At 33.0% G+C, this 27,096-nt stretch overlaps 3 protein-coding genes, 1 long non-coding RNA gene and 1 other non-coding gene across 6 annotated transcripts; 2 read left to right on the top strand and 3 right to left on the bottom strand.

Moving 5' to 3' along the window:
- Nucleotides 1-6,432: 6,432 nt before the first annotated feature.
- On the bottom strand, nt 6,433-7,565 carry LOC140866245 (uncharacterized). The gene is made up of 2 exons (XR_012144825.1): nt 7,275-7,565; nt 6,433-6,558 (listed from the first exon to the last, which is right to left on the bottom strand). It is a non-coding gene; the product is annotated as an uncharacterized lncRNA (long non-coding RNA).
- Nucleotides 7,566-7,664: 99 nt separating this feature from the next.
- TRNAE-UUC (transfer RNA glutamic acid (anticodon UUC)) lies at nt 7,665-7,736 on the top strand. Its single transcript has one exon. It is a non-coding gene; the product is annotated as a tRNA-Glu (tRNA).
- A 1,350-nt stretch (nt 7,737-9,086) lies between these two features.
- Nucleotides 9,087-10,056, top strand: LOC140862087 (acidic endochitinase-like). Its single transcript, XM_073265089.1, has one exon. The coding sequence runs from the start codon at nt 9,175-9,177 to the stop codon at nt 10,054-10,056; it is 882 nt and encodes a 293-aa protein (XP_073121190.1). The 5' UTR covers nt 9,087-9,174.
- LOC140862084 (ATP-dependent DNA helicase DDM1-like) lies at nt 9,803-17,459 on the bottom strand. Of its 2 annotated transcripts, XR_012143727.1 has the most exons (17): nt 17,321-17,459; nt 16,995-17,073; nt 16,173-16,415; nt 16,008-16,094; nt 15,457-15,800; nt 15,173-15,362; nt 14,884-15,059; nt 14,102-14,171; nt 13,827-14,016; nt 13,421-13,519; nt 13,242-13,336; nt 13,035-13,154; nt 11,839-11,958; nt 11,259-11,357; nt 11,037-11,147; nt 10,400-10,702; nt 9,803-9,931 (listed from the first exon to the last, which is right to left on the bottom strand). XR_012143727.1 is itself a non-coding variant. In XM_073265087.1 (16 exons), exons 2-16 carry the CDS (start codon nt 17,058-17,060, stop codon nt 10,460-10,462), a joined length of 2,253 nt encoding a protein of 750 aa, XP_073121188.1. In that variant the 5' UTR covers nt 17,061-17,073; nt 17,321-17,459; the 3' UTR covers nt 10,155-10,459. The 2 variants fall into 2 exon arrangements, 1 of the variants encoding a protein (XP_073121188.1); XM_073265087.1 differs by lacking the exon at nt 9,803-9,931 and having other exon boundaries at nt 10,155-10,702.
- Nucleotides 17,460-18,459: 1,000 nt separating this feature from the next.
- Nucleotides 18,460-23,965, bottom strand: LOC140863121 (U1 small nuclear ribonucleoprotein 70 kDa-like). Its single transcript, XM_073266293.1, has 10 exons — nt 23,769-23,965; nt 23,215-23,329; nt 23,048-23,127; nt 22,736-22,811; nt 22,509-22,573; nt 22,357-22,419; nt 20,798-20,879; nt 20,553-20,715; nt 19,540-19,605; nt 18,460-19,291 (listed from the first exon to the last, which is right to left on the bottom strand). The coding sequence occupies exons 1-10, from the start codon at nt 23,865-23,867 to the stop codon at nt 18,655-18,657; spliced, it is 1,446 nt and encodes a 481-aa protein (XP_073122394.1). The 5' UTR covers nt 23,868-23,965; the 3' UTR covers nt 18,460-18,654.
- Nucleotides 23,966-27,096: the final 3,131 nt, after the last annotated feature.

Here is a 27,096-nt window from a genome sequence, read left to right as displayed (position 1 = left end):
TAATGTCATTCACAAGAGACGTAGATGAACAAGTTAAAAGTAATATAAAATTTTGTATATTCTTTATAACAATTACATAGGGTTCTTGTACACATTTAAATCAGAAATATTGATTATTTTAGAGGATATTTTTGACAATATGGAATTGTTTGTGTATATAAATTGGCTCTTTATAAACAAAATATATGCAAAATTAATTGTCAACAAAATTTAAAAAGAGTCAAATTGAAGCGAAGTTTGTAGAAAATGGGAAGTTAAAAAAGGAAGGTGGGGTGGGCCCAGTTTACCTATATTAAGGGCCGTTTTCTTTCGGCCGGTTTGGGCTTCATGGCCCACATAGAGTAGATTAAAAGGATAAAGGTAAAACTTTAGGGCCCAGTATTAAAAATTATATGTAATAAAGCGAAAAAGAATTAAAAGCAATCTGAAAACAATTTTGACACAAGCCCAAAGCGACGGTAAAAACTTTTACACCTACATAAATATGGCCTTTTACTCATTCCAGAAAAATAATATTAATGAATAATAATTAACAAATTTCACTTCCATTATTAGGAAAACATATATAAACTTTATTTTATTCTATTTTTTTAAACGACTTTAATTATCAAAATAATAAATCATGAACGACGACATAACATCGAGATTATTCTATGACCATTTGGATATCTATTTTTTTAAAATTAAAACGAACTTTGTTATGATTATTTGTGTTATTTTTGTTGTATAACTTTAATTAAAGCGTACTTGCACCATTAAAGTGTAACTTTCCTCTTTTCTTGTCACTGGAAAAAAGATAAAATAATTATGATAAATATAAAATTTTTGTAGCGAAAAATAAATGTAAAATTTTAAATTATATACTTTTCAGGTTGATATTCTTGTTAGCCTTAGTTTGCATCGCCCTAAATGTATACAGATGGAAACAAAGTTAGAAATAAAGCAAAGTGCTTTCCTTTGAGAGTTATCTTTAGACATTGAAGATCAATCTTATCTTATGGAATTAAAAAAAAAATCATGTTATTTATCTTGTCTTTTAAAAAAAAATTTAATCTAACATATTTTTCAAATAAGACAAGACCGTTTCAAGGGTCATTTTTTTTAGACGAGTCTCTAATTATATGGGTTATTCATTAAAAAATATTAAATTTTATGCGAAAAATATTACTTATTATTATAAATATGGGTAGAGTTGACCCGTCTCACGGATGAGAACGTCTCACAAGAGTGTTACTCTTCAAATAATGTGTTAGTTTGTAATTCTCATGTATTGTTTGGATAAAATTTCTGAGAGTTACATATATATAGACGCAGACAATTCTTCTCTTTGAGGTAGTTTTTGGATTTAGTTAGTTTCAAGTCAATAATCTTAACATGGGATAAGAGTTAGGTTTCGTCGTCATGTGTTGGACTGCTTATAGTTGGGTCATGCGTTAATAATATTCTCACGCTCCAGATGTGTATTCCTAAGAGTTGTATTATATATAAACTCATTCAATCCTCTTCCTTGAACTAGTTTTTGGGGGTTGGAGTCATGTCCAAGTCTATGATTTTTATTATTAGATTATTGGACCACTATAAATCTGTAATATGTTGGACTATACATATAATTTATGTAATATTATTGGATAATATATAATTCTTTTTTTTTTTGACAGGAATATATAATTCTTTTTAATAACTCATCTAACATACAATCTTTCCCCTTAAAATACTCCTGCTACACGCTAAGAATAAAAATTCAAATTCCAAATTAATTAGGGAAAAAAACCATTCCAACCTGATTATTATATATTATAGAAGACTATTACAGATTAACTTGTATTATATATTTAAATTTGAGTGATGTTATTCGTTTATGTATGTATGAAGTTTGACATAAGCTATTCATAAATTATATTTCTCTACCGAATCACTGTTATTTATAATTTATTAAAATTTAATCTTACTATTGTATCTTATATTTATTTCAAAATAATTATATTTTACTTTTTTTTGAAAAGACGTAATCTAAAGTTATTAATTTATATATATAAACACACACATATATGGCCTAATGTAATTATCGAAACATGTCACTAGATAACATTTTTTCTTCTTCACTAACAAATCGACTAATTAAACTCTTGTTAATTTCTGATGATCTAATCAATATTATCCGCAACTCTTGTTTGAATGATCAAGAATCTAATTAACTGGATAGTTCAATCTCGTAAATAGCGCATATTTTTGTCTCTCATGTTTTTGAGACACTCTTAAGATATATTTATGAAGTTTTGTCCTTTGTTTTTGAGTCCATAATCCATAAATCATGATATGTGTTCGATTGATTAATAGAACCTGTTTCTTTTTCTTGTATATATTAATTAATAAATAAATTGATTGCCAAAGGGTTGCTATTTGTTTTCTTCTAGCCGCACTTTTTGCGCCATGCATTTCCCTTCCACACATATATCAATAGCTCGTAGATATGCGATGTGTGTGTTTTTGTAAAAATAAATAAATAATTGTGTGTTTTTTGAAATTTATAATTTTAATTTTGACATTGAAATAGTAGGAGAAAAAAATATAAAATATGCTATTATAATATAGTAAAATCATGTGGTAGTCTGATAAGATGGAGATTATTTTAAGCAATCCAAAATTACTATATGACTTCATGTAGTTATATGCAGTGTTCTTGTATTATTATATAATAATAATACAGTAAAAGATATTATGATTTTTGTTATTATATTTATACTATATTATTAAACTTAAAACTTTTTAGTGTCATGGTTCGTTATCGAAATAATAAAGTTACCATAAATTAATTTAATATTTTTTTGATAGCTCTTTAATTACGAAATTGTTATATTATTTTAATGGATATTTATATATAGAAATTTCATTTTTGTATTTTTATTTCACCATTTTTTATTTTTGTTAAAAATTGCACTATATAACTACGCATTGCGTGTATCTGAGTACTAGTACTTTTTATGTATCCCAGTTTAATACTTTTAAATATTCTCTAATAATTCAAGAGGACGTAGAATTATTTGACAAAAAAAATATATTTAACACGCAACCCTTTAAATAATTCGATATGAAGATTTTATTATTGCACCAGATACATGAACCATCCCTTAAAATAATATTTGGAAATTTACTTTAAAACAACTATTGAACAGAGTTTTATATGTCCTCTAAAAAAAACAGAGTTTTATATGTAAAAAGAAAAAAGAAAACCCCATAAGAAATGTTTTATGTAAAAAAATCCGTTCTGCTAAATCTCACAAAAAAAAAAAAAAACTATTTGTTCAATTTAAATCCAGTAATTTCTTATTGAGTACTCATCGATGATTAACAATGCATGAAAAAATAATTAGTTGTAACTAAAAGTACCGTAATTTGATTAAATAATATTATAGTTTAGTAATACTGAAAAAAATACTTTCAAAAAACTAATATTTTTAATCACATCACTAAATTTTATTCAAAAAAATTGGATGTAATCTTATTCAAGTTAAATTACATTAAATAAAATCTTTAATTAAATTTTTTAAATAAATCTACTTGATTGTTTTTAAAAAATATTGAGCAAGCTAATTTTACATATTTAAATTAAAATATAAATCCAACTATACATTATTTATAGATTTGAAACAAATATATAATAATCCACACACACGTATATATAAAATTTTGATATGCTGCCGACCCATCGTACCCCAAATTGAGGTGACACTCAAGTTTTACATTAAAAAAAATAGTTACATAATTTCCAAACTAAGAGCCCGTTTGAATTTTGTAGAGCTTTTTTAAAATAAGTGTTTTTAAAAGCTACAATTTTTTTGCTTTTAAAAAAGCTCTAATTTTGACTTTAAAAAGTACTTATTTAAGCGCTTTTTTGGTCAACCAAACACCTTGTTAACTGAAAAGCACTAAAAAAAATGCTTTTTTGGCCTGACTTTTGAAACCAAACGGAGCCTAAATCTTATATTTAATGTGGAATTTTTTAATATAAAATTTGTAATGTCGACTTTCAATATAATATTTCTCACCAATTAATAATTGGTCTATTTGTAAGTCAAAAATCACCATAATGTGATTTTCATTAGTCCATAGATTATCAGTGGACTTGAAAGGGTTTGGAAGAGTTGAGAAGCACAGCAGTGGCAGACATTCTATATTTTTGACTAAACCGGATCAAACCACTTATGCTGATCATACTATTCCTTTCCACGTTTACAATCTGAATTTATCAACCTTTAATTTTTTTTTAAAAACAATATGTAATTTTCACCATCAAAAATTATATTTTTGGTCTTATATGTTGTCAAAAAATTCACAATTTTGGTGCATTGACTAGCATTTTTTTGTTCAATTTTAGACATTTTTGTTAATGGAATGCTAACGTAGAGCAGAAAATATTGACGTAACGTTAAAAAAATATTGATGTGACACTGAACATTGCTAACATATCAGATATCACGTGAATATTCTGGTGAAAAAAACTATTTTTTATGAAAAAAATGATAAGTTAAAAGGACTAAATTCATGAATTGATTGATCACAAAAAATAAAAAAAAAAGTGCAAATTATGAAACCAACAATGTCATTTTCTCGAGCCTATCATCTTTCAATTTTCGAGAGAACTATTATTTACATCTCACTTTTTGTGTAGGGATTGATTTTTGTACAATGACTAAACTAGGAATGCAACTCTTGAAGCTTCCGTGATTGCAATCTGGACCTACCATGGAGAGATAGAGTTGGTGATGTATGGATTGGTGTGTATATAAATGTGTCACGAATATGTAAGGCTATTTGTAACTAGCCTATAAGTGCAGCCAACTATTAGGCCACACTTTGTAGAATCGAGCACCTTCCCACCAGATTCATAATTGATAATGGGACTGAAGAATACACATTCAATCATCATTGATCGATTGATAGTAAGGAGTTTAATGTTTGAGAAAATGATTTTTAGATTGCAGTAATTATTTTAGCAAAGAGTACGATCGAACCATACTGCTTAAAATGACTGCTTTTTATATTTGGAGCCGTCAATTTGGGTTGGGCCCGTCGGGTCGGCCCGGCCCACCACACAATTTAAGTGGGTTGGGTTGACATTTTTTCAACCCAACAAAAGCTGGACCTAGATGGGCCAACTCGCCAAGGCCCGCGAGGCCGCGACCAGCGCGGGTTGGCCCGCGGACCTGGAGGATTAATAATTTATTTTTATTTTTATTATGATATATGTATTTTTTTAATAAAAGTTATGAATTTTTTGTATTAATTACTTTATATAAAATATACACACATGAAATCAATAATTTAAATTTTTATTAATATATTTATATTAATATTTATTTATGAAATGATATTTATAATTAATTATAATTTTATTTATTTATTTTTATTTGTTGTGAGCCAACTCACGGGCCGGCCCGCTTAACCCGCAACCCACCTTGGATTGGGTTGTGTTGAGGATTTCCGGCCCGCCCCACCATGGATTGACCCATTTAACGGCTCTACTTATATTCCACCATGTCAAATGCTAAAATTTTTGGTAAAGCAGGAAGCATTGGGTCATGTTCACGTGTAAGTAGGCATAGTCTAAAAATGATTAAATCAAAACTAATTTGAATCATAAACCAATTTATTATGGCCTATGAAATTATCAAATTAAACAGTATATCAACTCATCTCTTTCGAAAAAAATCAACGCATTGGAATCAATACAAAATAACTAACAAAAAGAGTAAGTGTATATGGAATCACATCATCTGTACGAAAACTACGACAGTATAAATAAAAAGTCGGGCAACTACGAGAAACTAACTAGTTCTTCAGGACAGAAAAATCGAACAGATCTGCTCTTGAGCCCCTCTTTCAGCAAAACGTTGGAATACAAAAACAGTTTTTCTGTTCTTGCAGAATCCAAAGGCTCTTGTTCACAGTTTACCATATCAGATACTTGGCAATTTGGTATTTCCCTAGGTTCATGTTGAGTTCATCTGGAGTAAAAATGTACCTGGTCCAGTCATTATTTACAACCAGGAGATGGTGAAAACAAGAAGGAAGTCAATCGGGGGTAGTTATTCCCACTATTGGTAAATGAGTACAAGAGAGTTTCTATTTCTGATCACTTGAGCGACGGTGCAAGCTAGTTGTTTTGTCTTGCTCCAGCAACTCTAGATTGCTCTATATAAATTCAATGAGAAAAAGGGTCGGAAAGAGCCCCACCAATATTAGCAGTCAGCAAATCAATAATAACGAGGTTGCAGAGTGGGCTTCCCACGAAGTGAAACCTCTGTTTACAGCAGGTAAATAAGTGTCTATTGCAAGGCAATAGTTGAGAACATTCACATGGATAAAGGTAGCAACAATCTTCTGTCCCTTTTTCTCGCAAGCGACTGCCGCAAAATTCTCAAACGTATAGGAATAAGGATGCCAAGGCACATGATAATGAAGGAAATCCAGTAATATTTCAAGTAGAGGGTACTATACGAGGAAACTAGAAGTACAATAAAGAGCAAGGCCCAAAAGATAGACACCGCAACATCAGTCCTGAGAAAGTGCAAAAACAACACAGTGAAATAACAGAAGAAAAGCCCGATGGCATTAGAACTAAATAGAAACAAGGAAAGAAGGGAGTTAAAAATAAAGGATAAAGACAGAAAAGAGTTAGTATCATTACCAGCAGGCCGACCAGTGTACCAAATTGGTTGCTGGAAGAAACAAGTCAGATTGATAAACCAAAATCACTAACAAATAGTTGCAACTTCTTTTGCCCGATTACCATAGGTTGCATAGACAATTTCATTACAGTACAAAGTCTTCAGACGGTTATTCGAGAAATGGCTGAACATTAAAATCTTTATGTATTTTCAAAAGTGCGATTGAGAGATACTTATTTTGACAAATGAGTAATACATTATGCATGAGAAATTGATTACAGTTCTAGCTCCCAGGAGTTGTTACTCTCAATAAAGATGTGATCCTAAATATAGTTCAAAACCACATGTATACAGTCAATTCAAAATTCCGATTCTGAACCAAGAAAAAACTTGCATCTTTTCAGGAATTTACCAAAATTCCAGTCATTTCTAATTTAGTTGTAATAATATGCAAATACTACCAATAAAACCCCAACGGAATAAAATTGCTACTGTATGAACGAAAATAGAACACAAAAATTTCCAACATAATCACCAAATTACCAAAATATAATACATATGCAATTTAGCTATGAAACACAACGAAGATCAAAAGCATGCAATTACCTGGTGGAGAGAATGGGTTTGGGAGAGAATACGGTGAGAGCCGGCCACTTGTGCTGGGATCGGATCTGGTAATCTCTCAGTTGCTCCACGAGCTTGGACCGAGTTATCATCGAGTTGCTCCACCTACCGGATCCCAATCCTCCCCGATATCAGAGTCCACTTGAACCGAATTGGATCAAAGAAAGCAGATTCAGCAGGAGAATCGTCAATCGACTGGAGATTTGCTCGGAAACGATGATTTTCAGATTGGAATTTGGTTTTTTGCCGATTCGGTGTGGGGTTTTGGGAAACCATTAAATTCTAGTTTTATTACCTGCTAAAAAGTGAACTTTAGGGAAGATGGATGGTAAGTTATAATTAATAAATTAACTTCAGAATGAGTTTCAACGATCCATTGTCGTCCAGCGGTTAGGATATCTGGCTTTCACCCAGGAGACCCGGGTTCGATTCCCGGCAATGGAACCTTTTTTAATTATTGAGTAAAATTTTTTGGAATTAGCTGCTCATTTAAAGACTATATATCAAATTAAAATTAACTGGTCATATTATATATAAGAAATATATTAAATTTTGTTAGAGTAAATATATATAATTTATTACGCAATTATTTTTATCCATTTGTTTATGTATTGAAAAAATGAAAAATTTTACGTCAAGGCTTTTTTGATTTAACATGATATATCATATATGTCTGAACAAAGGATATCAAAATCAAAACTCAAATTCGATTCAAATCAGGTAAATTCAAACTTGAGTTTCATTTGAAGTTACTTTAGTAGGTTTTTTTTAGCTCAAATTAGAGTTCAATTCAGCTCAAAATGATTTTTTTTTTTTTTAGGAAAGCTCAAAATGATTTTAATATCTTAAATTGTTCGAAAATACCCGTCAAAAAATAATTGTTCGAAAATAAATACTTGAAATGTTCAATATTTATTTAATATATAATTATATAACATCATTAAAATATTAAAGCTGAATCGTTAGCCTCAAATTTTCGAGAAATTCATATACAAAACAAACTATTTTGCGAGCCGATTCCATTGGTGCACACTGCACACCCACGGGTAGGGGTGGTTTTTCGGTATACCTTACTACAAATATTGATATGAAAAAAATTCATACCGATACTGATAGTAAAATTCCAAAACTTTGGTACAAAAAAAATACATATTAATACAGTATAGATACCGAAAAAAAATTCGATATATCGAAAAAATGTCTGTATATCAAAAAAATTTCGATACGGTATGTTAAAATTCCGGTATTTCGGTACGATATGCCAACCCTACCCACGGGTCCTCTCCCACTTCATATTATAATCATATACATGATAAGATATACGAATACTTTGGTTTGATAATTATTCTAATTTTTGAACCTCAAATTTTGATATTTAAGAATCCATTTCAAAATTAATTTTGGAATAATCTTCAACTAAGCACACATGGACATACTAAGAGTTGTAGAATTTAGTTATTAAGGTAGTGTTTGAGAGAGCTTCTAAGAAACACTTTTCAGCATTTCGTTAACAAAATTTTGAAATTTTGTGAAATTTTGTTAAGAAAAACCGAAAAATGCTTACTAAAAGTTCTCTCAAACACTACCTAAATCTCATATGTTTTTAAGATTATATTTTGATGAAATAAATTTGTCCGTTATATTTAACCTTTATCAATGTGCCAACAGGCACGGAAATTGAACCAGGAGTCTCCAAATTCGGCGGCAGCGGCAGCCCACCTACGCTAAACAAAATACTACGCTGCTCTAATCTTGAATTCTGCGGCAGCACTTGGTGCATTTAGGACCACCACCTTCTATATAAACCTGAAATCTCCCACAGATTTACACACACAAAAAATACCAATCTCACCAAAATCAAGAACTTGCTAACCACCAATTAATGGCACCAAATCCACTCACTGCAGTCACATTATTCATCTCAGTTTGCCTCATTCTGTCACATTCCCATGCCGGGAAAATCGCAGTCTATTGGGGACAGAATGGAAATGAAGGCACATTAGCCAAAACCTGCGCCACCGGAAACTATGAGTTCGTAAACATAGCTTTTCTCCCTACATTTGGCAATGGCCAGACGCCAATGATCAATCTTGCAGGTCATTGTGATCCTTACACGAATGGCTGCACTGGTTTAAGTTCCGAAATCAAGTCCTGTCAGGCGAAAGGCATAAAAGTCATGCTTTCGATCGGGGGAGGGGCCGGAAGTTACTACCTCTCCTCTGCCGCTGATGCCAGACAAGTTGCAACTTATCTTTGGAACAATTTTTTGGGTGGAACGTCATCTTCACGGCCATTAGGTGACGCAGTTTTGGATGGGATCGACTTTGACATCGAGGGAGGAACAAACCTGTACTGGGACGATTTAGCACGATACCTTTCAAACTATGGTAAGAATGGGAAGAAAGTGTACCTTACTGCAGCACCACAGTGCCCTTTCCCTGATTACTACATTGGTAATGCACTTCAGACAGGACTTTTCGACTACGTTTGGGTGCAATTCTACAACAATCCTCCTTGCCAATACTCTTCTGGAGTCTCGAGCTTTGAAGACGCATGGAAGGATTGGAACTCGATCCCAGCAGGAAGGATATTTCTTGGTTTACCAGCATCTCAGGATGCTGCTGGTACGGGATTTGTTCCTGCAGAAGAACTTATTTCACAATTGCTTCCCACGATAACAGGTTCCGCAAAATATGGAGGCGTAATGCTGTGGGATAGATATCATGACACGGGGTACAGTTCTTCTATCAAGAATGATGTTTGATCCAGTTCTCTCCCTGGAGATTGTTATTCTAGTTTTCATCATGTAAAATTATGCTTTTAAATCATGTCTATGTATGTGTGTATTCGTGTTTCGTGAATATATATATCTTTGAATTGTTGGGAGTAAATGGTTTTAGCCTCTGTCCAGCACATCACCAGGACAATTAAAAAACTACAAGAATCCCAGGTGAAATCCTGTTAAGTTTTTCAAGGAATTTCACATATTGTTCCTACCAAGTACCAACAGCCTTCAACCGACCGTGAATTTTACAATATTAATAATCGGTTAGAGAAGTCATTCCCTCACAAAATGCTGACAAAAAGGAGAGGGAACTTGAGCATACATAAGGACTGGATAGAATGTTGTGTGTTCCTTCAAGGACAAAAGCTATCGATATGTTGTGTTATTGACCGGTTAGGCTGGTGAGCACTCCTCCAGTCGCAGTTGGGATTACCACCTCCCAACCAGGTCCCTTCAGAGGAATAACAGTTGATTTGGATGCAGACTTCTCATCCTCTTCCGATGATTTCACGACCAGATCACTGCGATCCAGAACTCTTTCAAGGTCTTCATCACTGATATCGGTCTGAATCCATCTGTCTCTTTCATCTTCATCATCACGAAGGATTGCTAGCAACTCCTCTTCCTAGAAAAATAACACCAAAATTAATCCATTTCCAAAAGTAAAATGAATGGCTGAGCCATTTGTACCTATATAGAAATAATTTTTTAATTCCGAACAATAAGAGCATAAAAAAAGAACTTTGGCGACCATTCAACCGTGAGGACAACTTAAAATGTTCAGAGAGCCCAAAATAGAGCCAAAGCAATTACTACAGAAAGACAAGAATAACGACATTGAAAATACTATCTTCAGCGAACAATACACAACAAAAACAAAGAGATTTCAGAAGAGTTACACACAACAAAAACTTTGGAAGCACAAAAAATAACACACAAGATGAGGAAATAGCACAGACCGTCATAGCGTCTGTTCCATCAGCTTTGGATTTTTCTTGCTGAAACTGTCCCTTTCCAATCACAACATGTTCAAGCTTCAACTTGCTAAAAGCTCTTCTCAAAATTCGACCCTAAGAGTATATGATAGTAATTTGTTCACATGTGATAAACCATAAGCATGAAATAACTGAAACATAAAGCAAGAAAAAAGAGAACAGAGAAGAATGTCAGTTATTAGGCACCTCCACAGATTGAGCGGTAGACAGTCTGTAAACATGAACGGGTTTTGTTTGACCTATTCGGTGACATCGGTCCATAGCCTGTAAATCCATCTGAGGATTCTGGAATACAAAAGCAATTAAACTTTCAGAATATTGACATTATAGACATAAGGGGAAAAAAATACAAGGATAAGAAAGAAATAATAAGAGCCCCAGTTGTTTGGGCTTTCAATCAAACCCCTCTCAGCTTGACTCAAAAATTAATTAATCCACACACAAAAATCACATAAAAAATTCAAAACCATCTATCGATTAATTAGATCAAAAAAATATAGTTACTGTGCAATCAACCATTTTTCTCTCTACAGTTTTCAGATAATCAATTTGTTTTATCCTTTTCTCTTGTCATTACACCATCACTTTGTTAAACATCACATTTCAAAAAATAATTTTTTTCATAATTTTTCTGTTGAATGCCAAATGGTACTGTAGCACCACCAGTACAAATAACACAGCAGTTTAGAGGTTGTGGGTACATGTGCGTCAGTGTGTGTGTGAGAGAGAGACAGAGATAGATGAAAAGAGTGGTAGAAGGAAGTACCCAATCACTATCATATAGAATGCAGGTATCGGCAGCAGTGAGATTAATACCAAGCCCACCAGCACGGGTGCTAAGGAGAAAAATTTTATAATCGCTGTTGACATCGTTGAATTCATTTATCTGTTTAGATTCAATGATTAATTGACAGGTCAAATCAATTCATATACATGAGTAATCAGCCGCCAGCAAACATGGAGCACAAGAGCATAGAGAATAAGTTTCTTATTTTAATTAACAGTAAGCATCATTAAAGTTTGGAATGTGGAACCAGAAAATAACAAAATTCAATAGAAAGTGTGAGGTAAAGATATGCAATTGTTGCAAGTAGTACGGTAGAACCGTAGAAAGGCATAACAAGTGACAATTGTTGCAAGTAGTACAGTAGAAAGGCATAACAAGTGACATGATAGTTGAGAAACAAATAACCAATCATAGTTTCTTATTCTCAAGAGTCAAGACAAATGGAGTAAGAGTCAGAGAGTCAGGTGCACCTTGTGAAGTTGAAGGCAGAGCAGAAAAACCGTTCATAAACATCAACAAAAGATTTAAGATTGTGTTCTCAAATTATGACTACCACTAACAGTACAAAACAGGTATGAACTCATACAACTACAATACAAACTTGTTCTATATGGCAGTTGAGGCAGCCTCCTAGGCGGGAATCGGCCATCGACTGCACCGTCTTTGCCTTAGGTGGTTGAAGGTGTGATGTTTAACAAAGTCAACAAAATTTTAAAAACCCTAATTATGAATACATCATACACCTTCTCTTCAAAACAAAATAGTCAACCCAATCACCCACAAGTGCCGCAAACCCCGCCTCGAACCGCCCACACTGCCGCTGCGGCGAATCACCCGCCGTCATTTAGAACTTCCAATCTTTGTTAATTATCTTGAAAAAGTTGTATGCATATATTTATTATTTGCACCTTGTATAAGCTTATTGTGTTGTATGAAGATTATTTATGCATATGCATATATTACAATTTACATGATTATATATAATCACGTATAAAAAATAATCAACGTCCCAGGCGGAACCCCACCGCCATTTACAACACTGCTACAACATATAAAAATTTAACAAATGCAAACCAGAAACTCAGATATTCTTCAAACCAGCGGAAGAAAGTGCAAGTGATAGAGAAAATAGAGGACAGACTGAAAGCAAATAAATATATATAAAACAACCATACTTGTCTTCTTCGCTCTTCCAATCTAACATTGCCATCAATTCTGCAAACCTCTAATCCCTTTTCACTAAAATAGTAGTCCATTATATCCAGAATCTTGGTCCATTGAGAAAATATCAAAACCTGTTTCACCGATTTAAAGATATAATAATAAAAGAATTTGGCCATTAAACCACAGACCTTCATACAAAGGAACAAGGTTCACAGTACTTTGTGATTGCGAGCAAGCAGCTTAGCCAATAATCTGTCCAATAACTGAAATTTGCCACACTGCTCAATTATCTGTTGCATTGGAGGATAAAAGCCTGACAGAAAATATAGGAGATTGAAAGGTTATGAAGCACTTTAATTACTCTCATTAAATGAACTTCAATGGGCTGATCAATTACCAGAACTATCAAACGAGGACTCCAAAAGGTCAGGGTGGTTGCAGTTCTTCCTTAGTTGAACCATCAAATTATTTAGCCTTCCTTTCATGCCGTTATGAGCTGCAGGTACACAAAATCAGTCTTTCAGGTCATCATCACACTTTGACTAAAACAATGCAATCATGAACTGAGATATTCGTACATAAAAACAGAACAAGCAGAGGATATTGAATTTAGCGTTGGGGCTAAAAGGATTTTGCATTTGAATAGATCCAAATAAACGGACGAAGAGAGATACATAATTGCTACTTTGTTCGAAGTTTTTGGTTCTTTTGAGGAGAATCACCACTAAAAAATGCTTGCTAAAGAATTCGGTAAGTAACAAATAAATTCTGCACATGAATTTCAATGGCAAAGAAGTGAACACCAGAATCTGTTCTTTCTCTAAGGTGACTTTCCAATGTCCGATTGACGAGATGATCCTGGAAGTTCTTCTGATGCTCAGTCAGCGTCGCATAAAGGATAATCTCTTTTTTCATAGGAAGCAATTGTTCAACGTCAGCTTTCAATCTGCGTAAAAGGAAAGGACGCAAAATAGCATGGAGTTTTGCTACCACCTGCAAATTTAAACCAGAATAAAATGACATTAGTATTCATAAACTTGGTATCATATTCAAGTAAAATCAATCATCTTGAACGGACCTGCGCCCTTTGTTTCTCTTCCAGTTGCTCCATGTCCTCCTCATTGTTGCACTTTCCGGAAAAATCGAACCTGAAGGTATTGACATCACCAACCAAATAATCAGAAAACAAACACTTCAGCCATTATCCATACAATATAGAGGCAACTTAATGGAATACCTCAATAATGATAAACAACGTAAACAGCAATCAGGAGTTAAAAGGTGTTTAATCGGAATTGAGACTAGTTGCAGCTTGACAGATATTACCCTTCCACTGTTCACCCACATAAATTTTTAGGTCCTGGGAACGCCAATTGTGGAATCCTGTCGCTATAACTCATCCTCCAAATACAAAGATGCAACAACAACAATAATAACACACACATATGAATTCTTCGCCACATATTAACTTCTCATAGTGAGCATCAGGCTCTTCCATAAAGTAAAGACCAAACCAAACCAAACCATCTCAGGCATATGTATGCCAAATTGGAAACTTGTCAGTGCTAGATCACTGGAGAAAACTTAACGTAAATGTAGGTATGTCTCGAGGACATCACAATCCAAAAATGTACTGAAGTTCAAATATAAATTATAATAATGCAATAACCACTTAAAGTGGATGCCGTGACCTACAAATGTAAAAGTATAATGTAGCATATGATACCACACAGTGTCTAGCCTTATATTACATGAAATGCTTGTAAAAAGGAAATAAAGAACCACCTTGCAACAGGTGAACATTTATATAACAATGAAGAATAGAAATAAAGTTGCAATTATGAAATAGAAGGTAATTACCAAGATTCAAACTCTTCATGAGATGAAAAAATATCCGGGAGGATGAAATTTAACAGGGACCACAGCTCAGCCAAGTTATTTTGCAGAGGTGTTCCAGTCAATAGAAGCTTATTCTCAAAAGCTACTTGTTTCAGTTCCTTCACCAATTTACTCTTCGAGTTCTTCAATCTATGCCCCTTCAAGAAAAATCACATCTTCCGAAATAAACACTAATGGACCCATAACTCTTTAAATTCAGGCAGCTAGACAAATTTCAGGACGAATGACTCGTTGTATCAGTTAGACATACCTCATCAACAACGAGGTATTTCCAGCTGTAATGCCTCAAATATCTTCTTGTATCACTTAGAGCGACTTCGTAAGAAGTAATGATGATAGGAAAATTGGGACCTATTGTCCTAGGCATGTACTTTCTAACAATTTCAGCCCTTGCTACCTTATTACCATGGTAAATTATTGCATTCAGTGAGGGTGTAAACCTGATGAATTGGATGAAATAGTCAATCAATCATACAAGCTGCAAAAGAGAACATACTGCGGCATCTCCAGAGGCAGAAAATAACAGTCAAGTACCTTTCTATTTCACTCAACCAATTGGAGAGGGTGGAAAGAGGAGCAATAATCAAATAAGGTCCATGTAATCCATTTCCTTTGAGGTGTGCAAGGAAGGAAATAGTCTGAATTGTTTTTCCAAGTCCCATCTGATCAGCGAGGATCCCGTTTAGTCCATTTTGCCACAAAGAGATCATCCACTTCACACCTTTAATTTGATAAGATTTCAACTTTCCACCAGTTAACAAAGGTACCAGTTTTGCCTGCTCATTCTCAGCTCTCTCTTCATCTGTAAGGGTCAAATCTTCAGAGCCATCATCTTTAGATCTCGTAAGCATGGCTGCAACAGCTCTTTTGGCCCTCCTCTATGGATGCACAATTATTATCAAGTGAAATGGAGCAAAAGAAAAATTAAAACATAAGACACATAATGAATCTCAGATCAATAGGGTATAAACCAGTCAAAAGACTCAAAACAAGAACATGAATTAAGTTGCTGCTGAACTTCAACAGAACAGCACTCAATTTAAAATTCTTGAAAATCTGACGGAAGAGGTAAAAAGATATGTTACATTGCTACATTTTGAACTAGTCTTTCTTTTGGAACCGCGGCTTCTCTTGCCTTCAGAAGCAGTTTCACCATCGTCCTCTGACCCATCCTAGCATGTTGAGAAACCAATTAAATAAAGAGAACAGTTAACATAATTCACATTCTAAGATTCTCGTGATGAAAAAACCTTGGTGATGTCATTCATTTTTTCCAGTAGAAACTCAGAGTAAAGTTGCGTCTGAGTTAAAAGCTCATCCAGTTTAGTGAATTGGGTTTCATTTAAGTGAGGTTCTTTTTTAGGCACATTTGCCATTTCCCCTTCTTCTTTCAGCCGCTCTTCCTTTAACTTCTCTTCCTCCTCTTCCATGGCATTTAAACCAAGAGAAGAATCTTCTACCTTCACTGTATTTGTAAGGTTACCCTTGCAGTCCTTCAGTTTGTAATGGTATAAAAAATCAGTGAAGCAAGAAGAAAGTAAATAAAGTCAAGAAATAGATCAACTTCATAGCACGATAACCTAACGCATGGAAAACTCAAGTAAACTCAAGTAGACAATACACGTAGCAAAATGGTATTGAGTTAGCAAAGTAGATCAGATAAGTCACAAAATAAGACCTCAAAGATTTTTTATTTGTTTTGAAAGAAGACCTCAAAGATACGTTCACTAAGTAATAAAAGCATGGTCATTAAAAAAATGTCTTTTTCCAATATTTTGGCATTTTCTCAGCATCCCTACTTCTCATATATAGGCCAAAAATTATATATATTTAAATAAAAAAAAAACAAACAAAACTAGGTACTTCCCAATAAAAACACACGCCTGATCAAAAACTTCACTTTTAAAAGTGACGACCCCTTTTGCTGTAATTGGTACTCCAACCACAGATATTCCGTTTCAAAAACAAAAATAAAGAGAGTAAAAAAGCTAGTATAACTCAAAAACAAAAGGAACACGAGTATTTAACAACAGAAAGTGAAAAATCAATGATAATAAAGTAAATGATCATACCTCGTCCTCAAGAACAGAAGTCGGGGAATCTGCCATTGCCTCACTCTTTACTCCGTCCTCAGCCATCAAACTCAAAACCCTACGCCATAAACTCGTTAACAAATAAATATATCCAGTAATGGAAAGCTCAAACTTAACCAGCTCTCTTTCGCACTAACAGCAAGCAAATGAACGAATCAAAAACATAGAAACATACAAAGAATCTCACAAAAACGAGAGGATAATAAGCTAAGATTCCATAAATCTTGCACAAACAACGAAACCATTCCTAAACATACACATACTCGAAAATCACCAAAACAAATGCTTCAGAGCACATTACACACCTAGACAAAGTATAGATCTTCGAGTTCCTTTTGAATTTCTCTGCTCCGTTCTCTCTAACGGAAGAAAGCCAACAAGCCACTGAGAGAAGTGAATGCAAGTGGAGATTTTGAAGGATTTTTATTTTTATTATTGCTTTAATTGCACGATAAATAGATTATTTTATTTTGATTTGATTTGATGTAATACTGAGGCAGTGCAGAGGTGCTAGGGTTGGGCGGGAACTCAAACGTTAGTGTATTTGCCCCTAGAGTTTGGAGGAATTACGTCGAAACCAAGTTAGCGACTTTTTCAGATTTAATGAATAAATCGTGTATGAAAGCTTCAACGATTACGATATTTGTGTGGTTCAGCTAATTTTTACGTTTTTCCCCCTCATATTATGATTACATTTGTTTTATTCAATATTTATTTTCCGATTCGACAAATAAGAATAAAATGTTTTTTTTTACAAAATTTATTATAAAATATTATAAATGTTGTTTTAAAAATAAATGTGTTAGGTCAGATATTTTATAAAAAAATTTACAATTAAAAAGTAATGTTTTTTTACTCTTATTATTGCTTTCAATTCTAAAAATATACAAAAAAAACACATATAAGTTGTTTTTTAAAAAAAATTATACTTAGATAACATTTTTAAAAAAATTTATTTTTAAAAATGTTTGACAAACGCGTACTTTAAATTATTTTTCCCTCATAAATGCTAAAAATCTTTTTAATGTATTTATCCAAATGAAACCTTATTCCTTAACACATTTTCCGGTAATAATAACTAAATCAATTCTCACGCATACAATATGAAAATGAAGTTGGAAAATACTTATTTTATTACGTCAATGAATGTTGAAGTCATAATATTACCGACCGGACATAATATTATCCAACAACTGAACACACACACACACATTATGTGTATAATATAATATAATGTACAAATATTTATTATATTCCACCTAATTAAATATGAGATTTAATACACATGAAAATTTAAGTTGAACTCGCTGTCTCACCAGCCCCGCCGTAAAGAATAATTACCTCCTTTTCCTCTCCGAGAGCAATCTACTTAATTTTGTTAAAATTTGTAAGAAATAATAATCATATTATTACCGACAACATAAACAATGACGTAATAAAACAGTCGAAAGAGAACTTCATCGTTATCATGTCCAATATAAGAAAATGTAGTAACAAGGGTCACACATTAGAGGTCATGAAAACGAGTTTCAAGGAACCCAATCCCAAATACAGGAGAGAAAAAACCGGCACCCAAAGTAGAGAACCCGTCTGCTTTAAAACATGCAACACAATAACTCGAACAGAAACCCACAAAATCTCAACGCCTGTAATCCCTTTCTTGAGGCTCAGATGCAGAATGCTCGTAACCGTAACCATCGTCGTCCATGCGATCATAACGGTCATCACCACGATCAGTTTCTCTGTAGCGGTCATAATCACCCTGGCCATCTGGATCCTCGAATGAACCGCGACCTTGGCGTTCATAATAGTCGTAGTGCCCATGTTCACGTTCTGGCTGATTGGACCACCCACGATCGTCTTCTGCATCTGCATTGTTATGATCTCTGTCTCTAGTACCCCGATCTCGCTCATGCTTAGAATTGGCACGGTCATAGTCATACTCACGGTCACGGGAACGTCCACGATCGTTACCGTCCTCGGCTTCATAGTCTTTTTCTCTCTCTCTTTCCTTGTCACGGTTGCGATCTCGGCCACGTTCCCTGTCCCGGTCATCGTGATCACGACCTCGATCTCGACCTCGATCACGGTCACGAGGCCGATCCCGCTCGCGCTCTCGACCATGGTCTCTCTCCTTGTCCTTCTCCCTATTTCTGTCACGATCACGGTGGTGCCTATCTTCTCTTCGGTCACGATCCCTTGGTCTTTCGTGGGATAGCTCACGAGATCTTTCCCGTTCTTTCTCTTTGTCCCTTCCCCTTTCACGAGATTTCTCCCTACCCCAGAAAATTAATCAGTTCTAAATTTTAGTTTCATAAGATGCCAGCAGGCAATCATAGATGAATTGTCAACCAATAACTTGTCCCAGAATTTAACATGCCATGGTGTGCATGAGTCAATGACGGTTCTCAAAATATACAGCCCCATGATCCATCATTGGATTCAGCTTCAACAAGTTCAGCAGCATATAGGCCATAATTTGTACAAAGTAGATACAAGAATTTAATATTTTCAGAGTATTTACCTATCTCGTTCTTCTCGAACCCTTGGCTCCTCAGACACAGATTTTCCACCAGACTGTCCTTGTTCTCTACAATAGTGAAAGAATATTAACCTTGTGTAAATTCTAACAAGTATAATGATGTACTAACATGTATGTAAAAGGGTGTGGTATTGTGGTTAGTAGAAGTGTCAAAATCAGGATAACCACGTGAAGCAAAGTAAACCCTGAAATGTAGTTCAGAAAAATAAGCACCGATTACAAATTAATTATCAGCTGTCCTGCACATAGAGCGGGTTGAAGAAGACTACGAAGGTAGGTGTTTGAGCGGGCTGAAGAAGACTAAGAAGGTAGGTGTTTGAAGCGGCATATATAAACTCCTAAAATATTCTTGCATTACACTCAAGACCTCAAATGTTTTAATGTAATTGGTTCACTTTTATATAAAGGCCAATAAGATGCAGAAAATAGAAAAGCTGCACTAGGTATGAGTTACTTGTGAGTCCAACCCACTATGTAATGAGTCCAACACTCCCTTAATTATTTGAATGCAAATAAAAAAAGCTGCACTAAGTTGCCAACCAAGACTCTTTTATCTGAATAGATATATTGAGAGCTTGTTTCCTAAAAATGCTTCAATTTTAAAAAATACAATACCAAAAAATATTATACCAGCCAAATCATTACTGGAAATAAACATGAATTGTGGCTAAAAACACATTTGATCAAAGAAAAGAAAATAGCATATGAACATTGTAATCATATTTTAAGCGAGCATAAAACAGATTTAAATAAAAAAATTCACTGTATGTAGCAAGGGAGGATCAAAAGCACCATAAGGTGGTGACAATGAAATCAGTAAGTTTAAAAATATCATCATGAGGACAAAAAAGACCAACTATGCTTCAAATTTCAAACATCACACAAAATTCTACAGCATCCTCGATTTTTCAACTGGAAAACTTTTTTCTAACATGTTTTTGATTCAAAAAGGAAGACATGCGAGCAGTTATCAAGCATGTTCACACAAGACTTACCTTCCTGCATACTTCTGATTAACTTCTTCGCCACCAACCCGACTTGTTCCAAGTCCACCACCAAGCCTGCGAGGCCGCCAGTTTGGAACAGTTCTGCCTCGCTCGACATCCACAAGCACCCTCCTGTTATCAATTTTTTTACCATCGGCTTGTTTGTATGCAGCTGCATGACATATAACCACCCATTAATAAGCATAAAGTTACAAGAATAAATAGAAGTAAGGTCATGAGTAGTGTGAACAAACCTTTCATATCCCGTGTATGCATAAACTCGATAAAAGCATAGCCTCTAGGTTTATTTGTATCTTTATTTGTAACCAACCGAACCTGAAAGTCAAAAAGATACAGCTAGTAAACAATATATACAAAATTTTGAAATTATACTCGAAGAAGACAAGTCTTCTAGTTATGTCTTGATTTTGTGCTACGCCTACGATAAAAAAATGCCTAAGGGCACGGCAGACAGGCACTACGCCTAATTAGCCGTGCTCACCTTTCAATCATAGAGCTCCCAAGCCAGATGCATCACCATCACTGCTAGAGTTGCCATAAAACGGTGGCCAATATACCAGTTGACATATACACTAACCTCCCCTTACCAGGGATATTTCTTAAAATAATAAAATGGCCATGAGTAATATATCAGAGATGATATATCCTCCTAGTCATTGAATCATTTTTAATACCTCTAAATAGAAATATAGTGCGTGCTAAAATTAAGAGAATGAAGAGAGAGATGCTATTACTCCCAAAGCGATTTACCCATTGCAGGAAAAAGTTGCTTCCCCGTGTTGCTTGAAATAAGGACCAAAAGGCACAAGCAATCATAGCTCTTAAAGATTAAAAATTTTACCTTTGTAGTTATGAGGTTCCAATTCTCACTTTGAATGTTACTCGGGAAAATTCATGCGGATAAGAAGCAATATAGGAAATTTTACCCTCTTACCGAATTTGAAACTTACATTCTGAACTCTAAGAATGAAGAGTGACTAGAAACTATACCACCGCCTAGTTCTGAAAGATTTCAGCCCAAAGAACCAAAAAAACAAACAAAAACAAAAGGGGTAAAAGGAAGTAGCAGCCTAACTACAACGTCAACCAAAATAATACCTGGGTGCTACAGTTTCTGTTTACAAAAGTAAACATGGGAGCTAGAAGACATAAAATGCAGATTATTCTAACTAGCAGATAAGAGGTAAGGTTACAAGTCAAATTTCATGCACCCCCATATAGAACCCCGAAATACATATGACCAAGACACCTGACTAACTGCATACCGAGTATAGAAGTGGTGAAATGAGAATTGTTCTAATAAAGTTTAAGTAAAACAATCGCAAATCAAATTGGTCTACTCTTTTACGCAAAACAGAACCACTTCCATGATCTATAAGCTATACATCTGATCACATACAAATTGCAAACCAAGTATAGTTAAATGCCTAAGCCGCTAAGGTATCTATTCTTGGTATGACAAGGATATTATAATGTTTGCTTTACAAAAATACTGATTTTCATATTTTAAAATCATTTGATCATCAGCCCAGAAAAGGCACTCCCAAAATTTCTTGTATTTTATTCACGCAGTCACACTGTTTCAATTGTACTAGATTAAATTATAGTACCCATAATTCCTCTTTTCCCTTCTTCCCCAGTTTTGGTGGAAAAGTTAAGGGGAAATTCTTTTAGCGGAAAAAAGGGTTTTCTTCGACATGAATAACAAAAGGACAATGTAACAGCGAATGTACACTCTTACCAACCCAAAAGATAACCTGAGCCCCGCTTGGGAGCGTCCTACAATACCTACCCTCTTGATTGGCCCATAAGCCTCGAACTCCCTTTTGATCCTGTTCTCGGTTGTCTCGTAGTTCTAGAAAAAGAAAAAAAAAATCATATAAGAACAGGACGAAATATTCAGCAGTAGCAACAAAATGATAACTAAGAAAAGGGAGAACTCACAATCCTAGCAACGAACAATGTTTTGTACGGATCGCCAGAAATATTTGGGTCTTTATTTGGATCATCTGAGAAGAAAAACAGAGGAACAAGATTAACAAACACTTGAATCTGAGTTCATCTAGCACTAGTTGACTACAGAGTACAGACAGCAAATGCGAAAAAAAGGTAAATGAAAGCTGTAGCTATTAGGTATCTCAGATTTAAGAAGTTAGTGAAGCTATAATCACATTTCTCGAATTCCTCAGCAACTTTTTTAGCTCCCTCCTCCAGCCGAATTTGGTGAATCCTGGCCTTCCTTTGAGCCTTCATACAAGAAGAGAAACAATAAATATGCACTGTATGCCCACAACCAGTTCTTTTAATATTAAGCAGTGTGTTCATGTGCTGTGATTATGAACTTTTAACTAAAACAGCAATACATAAAAATGGAAATTAATCACATCAGCAAAATATAAAGTTGTAAATGCTAAAAAGTATAGCAGAAAATAATTTCAAAGTTCCAATCATATACAGAAGATTTTGAGACGGATTAATCTTACCGGAGTCTCACCCTCAGCAACAGGGGGGGCATACTCAGGATCACCAGGGTTCGCAAAATTGCTAACCAGTTGTGCAATACCTGTGAAATCAAATAAGACCCGATAAGCAAAAGTCGAGCCATAACATTGCTGGTGAGGGTAAAGCTAAGTCAATGAAGAACACATACCTGTATACGGCAGGCATTTCCTTTTCTCTGGAGGTGGTTTGTATTCCAGAGGAGGGCGTGGTTCGAACAACTTCAAAAGATTTGTAGTTAACCCAGTAGGGTGACTTTGACCAATCTACAAGAACAAATCAACACCAAGGAATCATTCTTTGGCGAAAACAATGAAACAGTCCAAATCAATAACTAGTTATTGTGAAATTCACGAATAATAACGAAGCAATATAGTGACTCAGTGAGTCCCTTTCCTACAACATAAAAAAATCCACCCACCTGAGAAAGCAGAAAGCTTAGTTTCGTTTCTCGAACAAAATAATTATCAAACTCAACATAATTCAACCAAGCAGCTTAAATCGGGAGCAATACAATAATCCCTACATTGCGTCCGTAAACCCAAACCTTGAAGGAATTAAATTTAAAATAAATCAAACTTCTACTGACCGGATAAACATTAAATCTAGCGTAAGGATGCATTAAAAATCAAAACTCCGACAACAAAAAAATTAACATGATCCAGCATCGACATAGAGCCCGAATCGAAGCAAACGACAGAGTACCATTTTGAGTTGCATGACATTGGCGCGGTTCTGAGCCTTAGTTCTCGCCTGCACGGCGGCGTTCTGGTCGCGCATCATTGCATCGCCGTAGTCCCCCATCGGACTCCGAATACCTTAGGGTTAGGGTTTTCGATCAAAGACCAAATGGAGTTGACGAAGTAGCGATTTCAATTCTGGGGAACACCACCACGACAAGATAATCACAACACAACTCACTTACCAATAATATAATATAATATAAATAAATAAAATTAGTTATATTAATATTAAATATCTATACATACATTAAGGCACTGTTCTGTTCATCATATTACTAATATATGTATAACTCATCACATCTCATCTCACCTTCTTCTCATCATATTATTTATGTATATATTAACTATTTATTTTACATCAATCAAATCATTAATTATTTATCTCACATCAATCAAATCATTGAATTTAAATTACTATATTATCTCTTATAAATAATATAAATTTTATTTTATTTAATATTAAAAAGACAAAATAATCATTTAACATTTTTATATAAAATTTAATCAATCAAATCAAATAAACTATAATCTATCAATCAAATCCAATACTATTTTAACTATCATTTCTTATTTCTTATTTATTATATTATATTACTCATCTATATATTACTTATATCATACCTCGAACCAAACAGTGCCTAAAAATTTTAAAACACATTAAATAAATAATATTTTCCTTCCAGAAAAAGAAAAAATTGACAACATATAGTTATCTAGGATTGTTTTTTTAAAAGGTATTCAGAGAAATACTTGGAAAAGACAGATTTATATACTATTCTTATTTAAATCATTCAAAAAAATGGTTACACATTTTTATAAAATTAGTTAATAAATATATATTAGTAGACGGAACCAGTGTTCTAAAAAGCTTGATTAAATCTCGTTTAAGCTTGAAACTTTCCCAAAACGCCTCGCTTCGGCTAAAAATCTTAAAAAACGGTCAAACACATGTTGACCATATTAAGTGTCATTAAATACGCTTAAGTACGATTTTTTAAAATACCAAAATTGATTAATAAGACGAAAAAAGAACAGAAATTATCAAATTTATTAATAAGTAATGCTAGCAATGTAAAAAATGTACAATCTTGGATAGTTAAGTGTAGCAATGATGAGTATGCAATACATATTGAGTAATATTAATGCTAATATTTTAAAGTAGTTCAGTTAAATTGAGTTTGTATTTGATGACAATTTATATAAAATGAATGATATAATAAATTGAATTAGACTTTGGCAAAAAAATCAATGCATTACACTTACATTTATTATATTTATGCATTATTTACTCCGTTAATTTGTGTGAGATATTTAAAATTTAGTTTAAATTAGAAACATTTTTTTATGTTTAACCACGTATTAATATCGCTTAAGGTTAAAAAGTTTGAAGCATGACTTTTACTTTTAAGAATCTATTATTAATTGATAATGAACTTATTTTTATTATATTATTTTTTAGATATGTAGGAAAATATTAATTAATATAATTTTAATACTTTTATGTTATTTAGACCTTGAAATTTATTCGTTTAAACTTAAATTTATGGTAATTTTATCATTTTATTTATTATTTGAATTGATATAATTAAAATTTAATAACAGATGAAAACGTTTTTTTGCGTTTAAACTCGTAGTGATCTCGTTTAAACTTGAAAAACTTGAAACTTGATCTCCGCGTTTCGCGTTTTTTAGAACATTGGACGAAACTATGGTATAGATTTATATGTTTGAGACAAACAAAATAATAATAATAATAATAATAATAATAATAATAATAATAATAATTTGTATAATTGAAACTGAGGCAGTATTCTGTTACTCAATATTTTTTTCAAATTTAAAAAAAATATTAAAAATTATGTTTTAACATTTCTTTTATTTTAAACAATTCAAAAATCACCGGGTCTGAAATATGTGATGCTTATACCATGTTTATATATGTCGTTTTCAATAAGATCTGTTGTGAGACGATCTCACTGATATTTCTCTATGAGACATATCAACTCGATTTATATACAAAATGAAAAATAATATTTTTATCATAAAAAATAATATTTTTGAGATGAAATATAATATTATTGAGATGAAATATAATATTTTTCCATGGTTTAGGTCAGGTAAGAGCTTCATGCCACAAAATTAACATGTTAGGCAATCTAACAACAGTTTTTATGGTCCAACACGTAATGCTATTTTGTTTATGTTTTCAACGTACCATTATTAAAATGTCTTTTCGGAGTCTGTCCAATGCACCATAGATTAAATTTTGAAGCTTGTATGCATGTGTACTTTTTTTAAATATAATAATAACTAGCGCTTTGGACATGCAATGCGTGTCTTTATCAAATTATCATATTAAAAAATAATTTATGATAAAATTTGTATTTTTAAAAAAAATAGAAATCAATTATGTCATGTAGGTAATATATGTGAGAGTTAGTTTTTAAATTTTGAAATTAAAATATGTCACACGTGAAGTATAAAATGATGAAAAATTTGTATGAAAATAAATTGAATTTGTTAAATAGTATATTTATTTATTGGACAGGGTTATTTTTTGAAGTTCATTTGAAAATACCAAAAGTTAGTTACTCTAACATGCTCTTATTTTATTAATAGAAATAGATAATAATAATAATAATAATAATAATAATAATAATAATAATAAAAAGCAGTGAATTATAAACCATGGGCTAAACAATACATTTCAAATTTAAGATTAAGAAATAAGCTGCACGATGTAGAATTGAGGTCCAATGGTGTACTTCAATAAATATAAAATTAGGTTTTTTTTTGTTTTTGTCCATGTAATATTTTAACTGGATGTAGTTTATTTATTTAAATTAATTTTTATATCGATGTGAATAATATAGTGTGTGATCTGATTAATTAATTTGAAACTATTAAATAATTAAAATATATTATAATTTACTTCTTTGGATTTAATGTTTCATGGCACAAATAATGCTTTAGCTTGTGAAAAATGAAGTTCCAATGTGACTTTTTATGCATACTATGCACATCTTTAAGATAGAACATGAAACATCTACTACTAATAAATGCGGAAAAACTTTATTTTTTTTAAAAAAAAAAAATATACTATACATATATGCCCATACATATATGTATAAACATTAAAAATAATACTAACAAATAAATTCTTTTAATGATAACTTAAATAAATAAAAATCTTGAAACACGCAATATTAATAAAAATCTGTAACCCAAAAATTCAAACTCATGCATACGAAAATAAACATAAATAAAACTTTGAAATATGTTTTAAAAAC

The sequence above is a fragment of the Henckelia pumila genome, chromosome 4, assembly GCF_033568475.1.
Source record: "Henckelia pumila isolate YLH828 chromosome 4, ASM3356847v2, whole genome shotgun sequence".
NCBI classification, from domain to species: Eukaryota; Viridiplantae; Streptophyta; class Magnoliopsida; order Lamiales; family Gesneriaceae; genus Henckelia; species Henckelia pumila.
This window is presented reverse-complemented; position numbering and strand designations above follow the sequence as displayed.

What these genes read in the sequence shown, in the direction of transcription:
- LOC140862087 (XM_073265089.1), top strand. Translation starts at nt 9,175, where the DNA reads ATGGCACCAAATCCACTCACTGCAGTCACATTATTCATCTCAGTTTGC.
- LOC140862084 (XM_073265087.1), bottom strand. Translation starts at nt 17,060, where the DNA reads ATGGCTGAGGACGGAGTAAAGAGTGAGGCAATGGCAGATTCCCCGACT. An exon ending in CATGAAGAGTTTGAATCTTG is followed by an intron (nt 14,172 to 14,883) that starts GTAATTACCTTC and finishes CAATACCTTCAG; the next exon opens with GTTCGATTTTTCCGGAAAGT. An exon ending in GTCCTCGTTTGATAGTTCTG is followed by an intron (nt 13,337 to 13,420) that starts GTAATTGATCAG and finishes ATTTTCTGTCAG; the next exon opens with GCTTTTATCCTCCAATGCAA.
- LOC140863121 (XM_073266293.1), bottom strand. Translation starts at nt 23,867, where the DNA reads ATGGGGGACTACGGCGATGCAATGATGCGCGACCAGAACGCCGCCGTG. An exon ending in ATGTCATGCAACTCAAAATG is followed by an intron (nt 23,330 to 23,768) that starts GTACTCTGTCGT and finishes TTGTTCTTGTAG; the next exon opens with ATTGGTCAAAGTCACCCTAC. An exon ending in AATCAGAAGTATGCAGGAAG is followed by an intron (nt 19,606 to 20,552) that starts GTAAGTCTTGTG and finishes TCACTATTGTAG; the next exon opens with AGAACAAGGACAGTCTGGTG.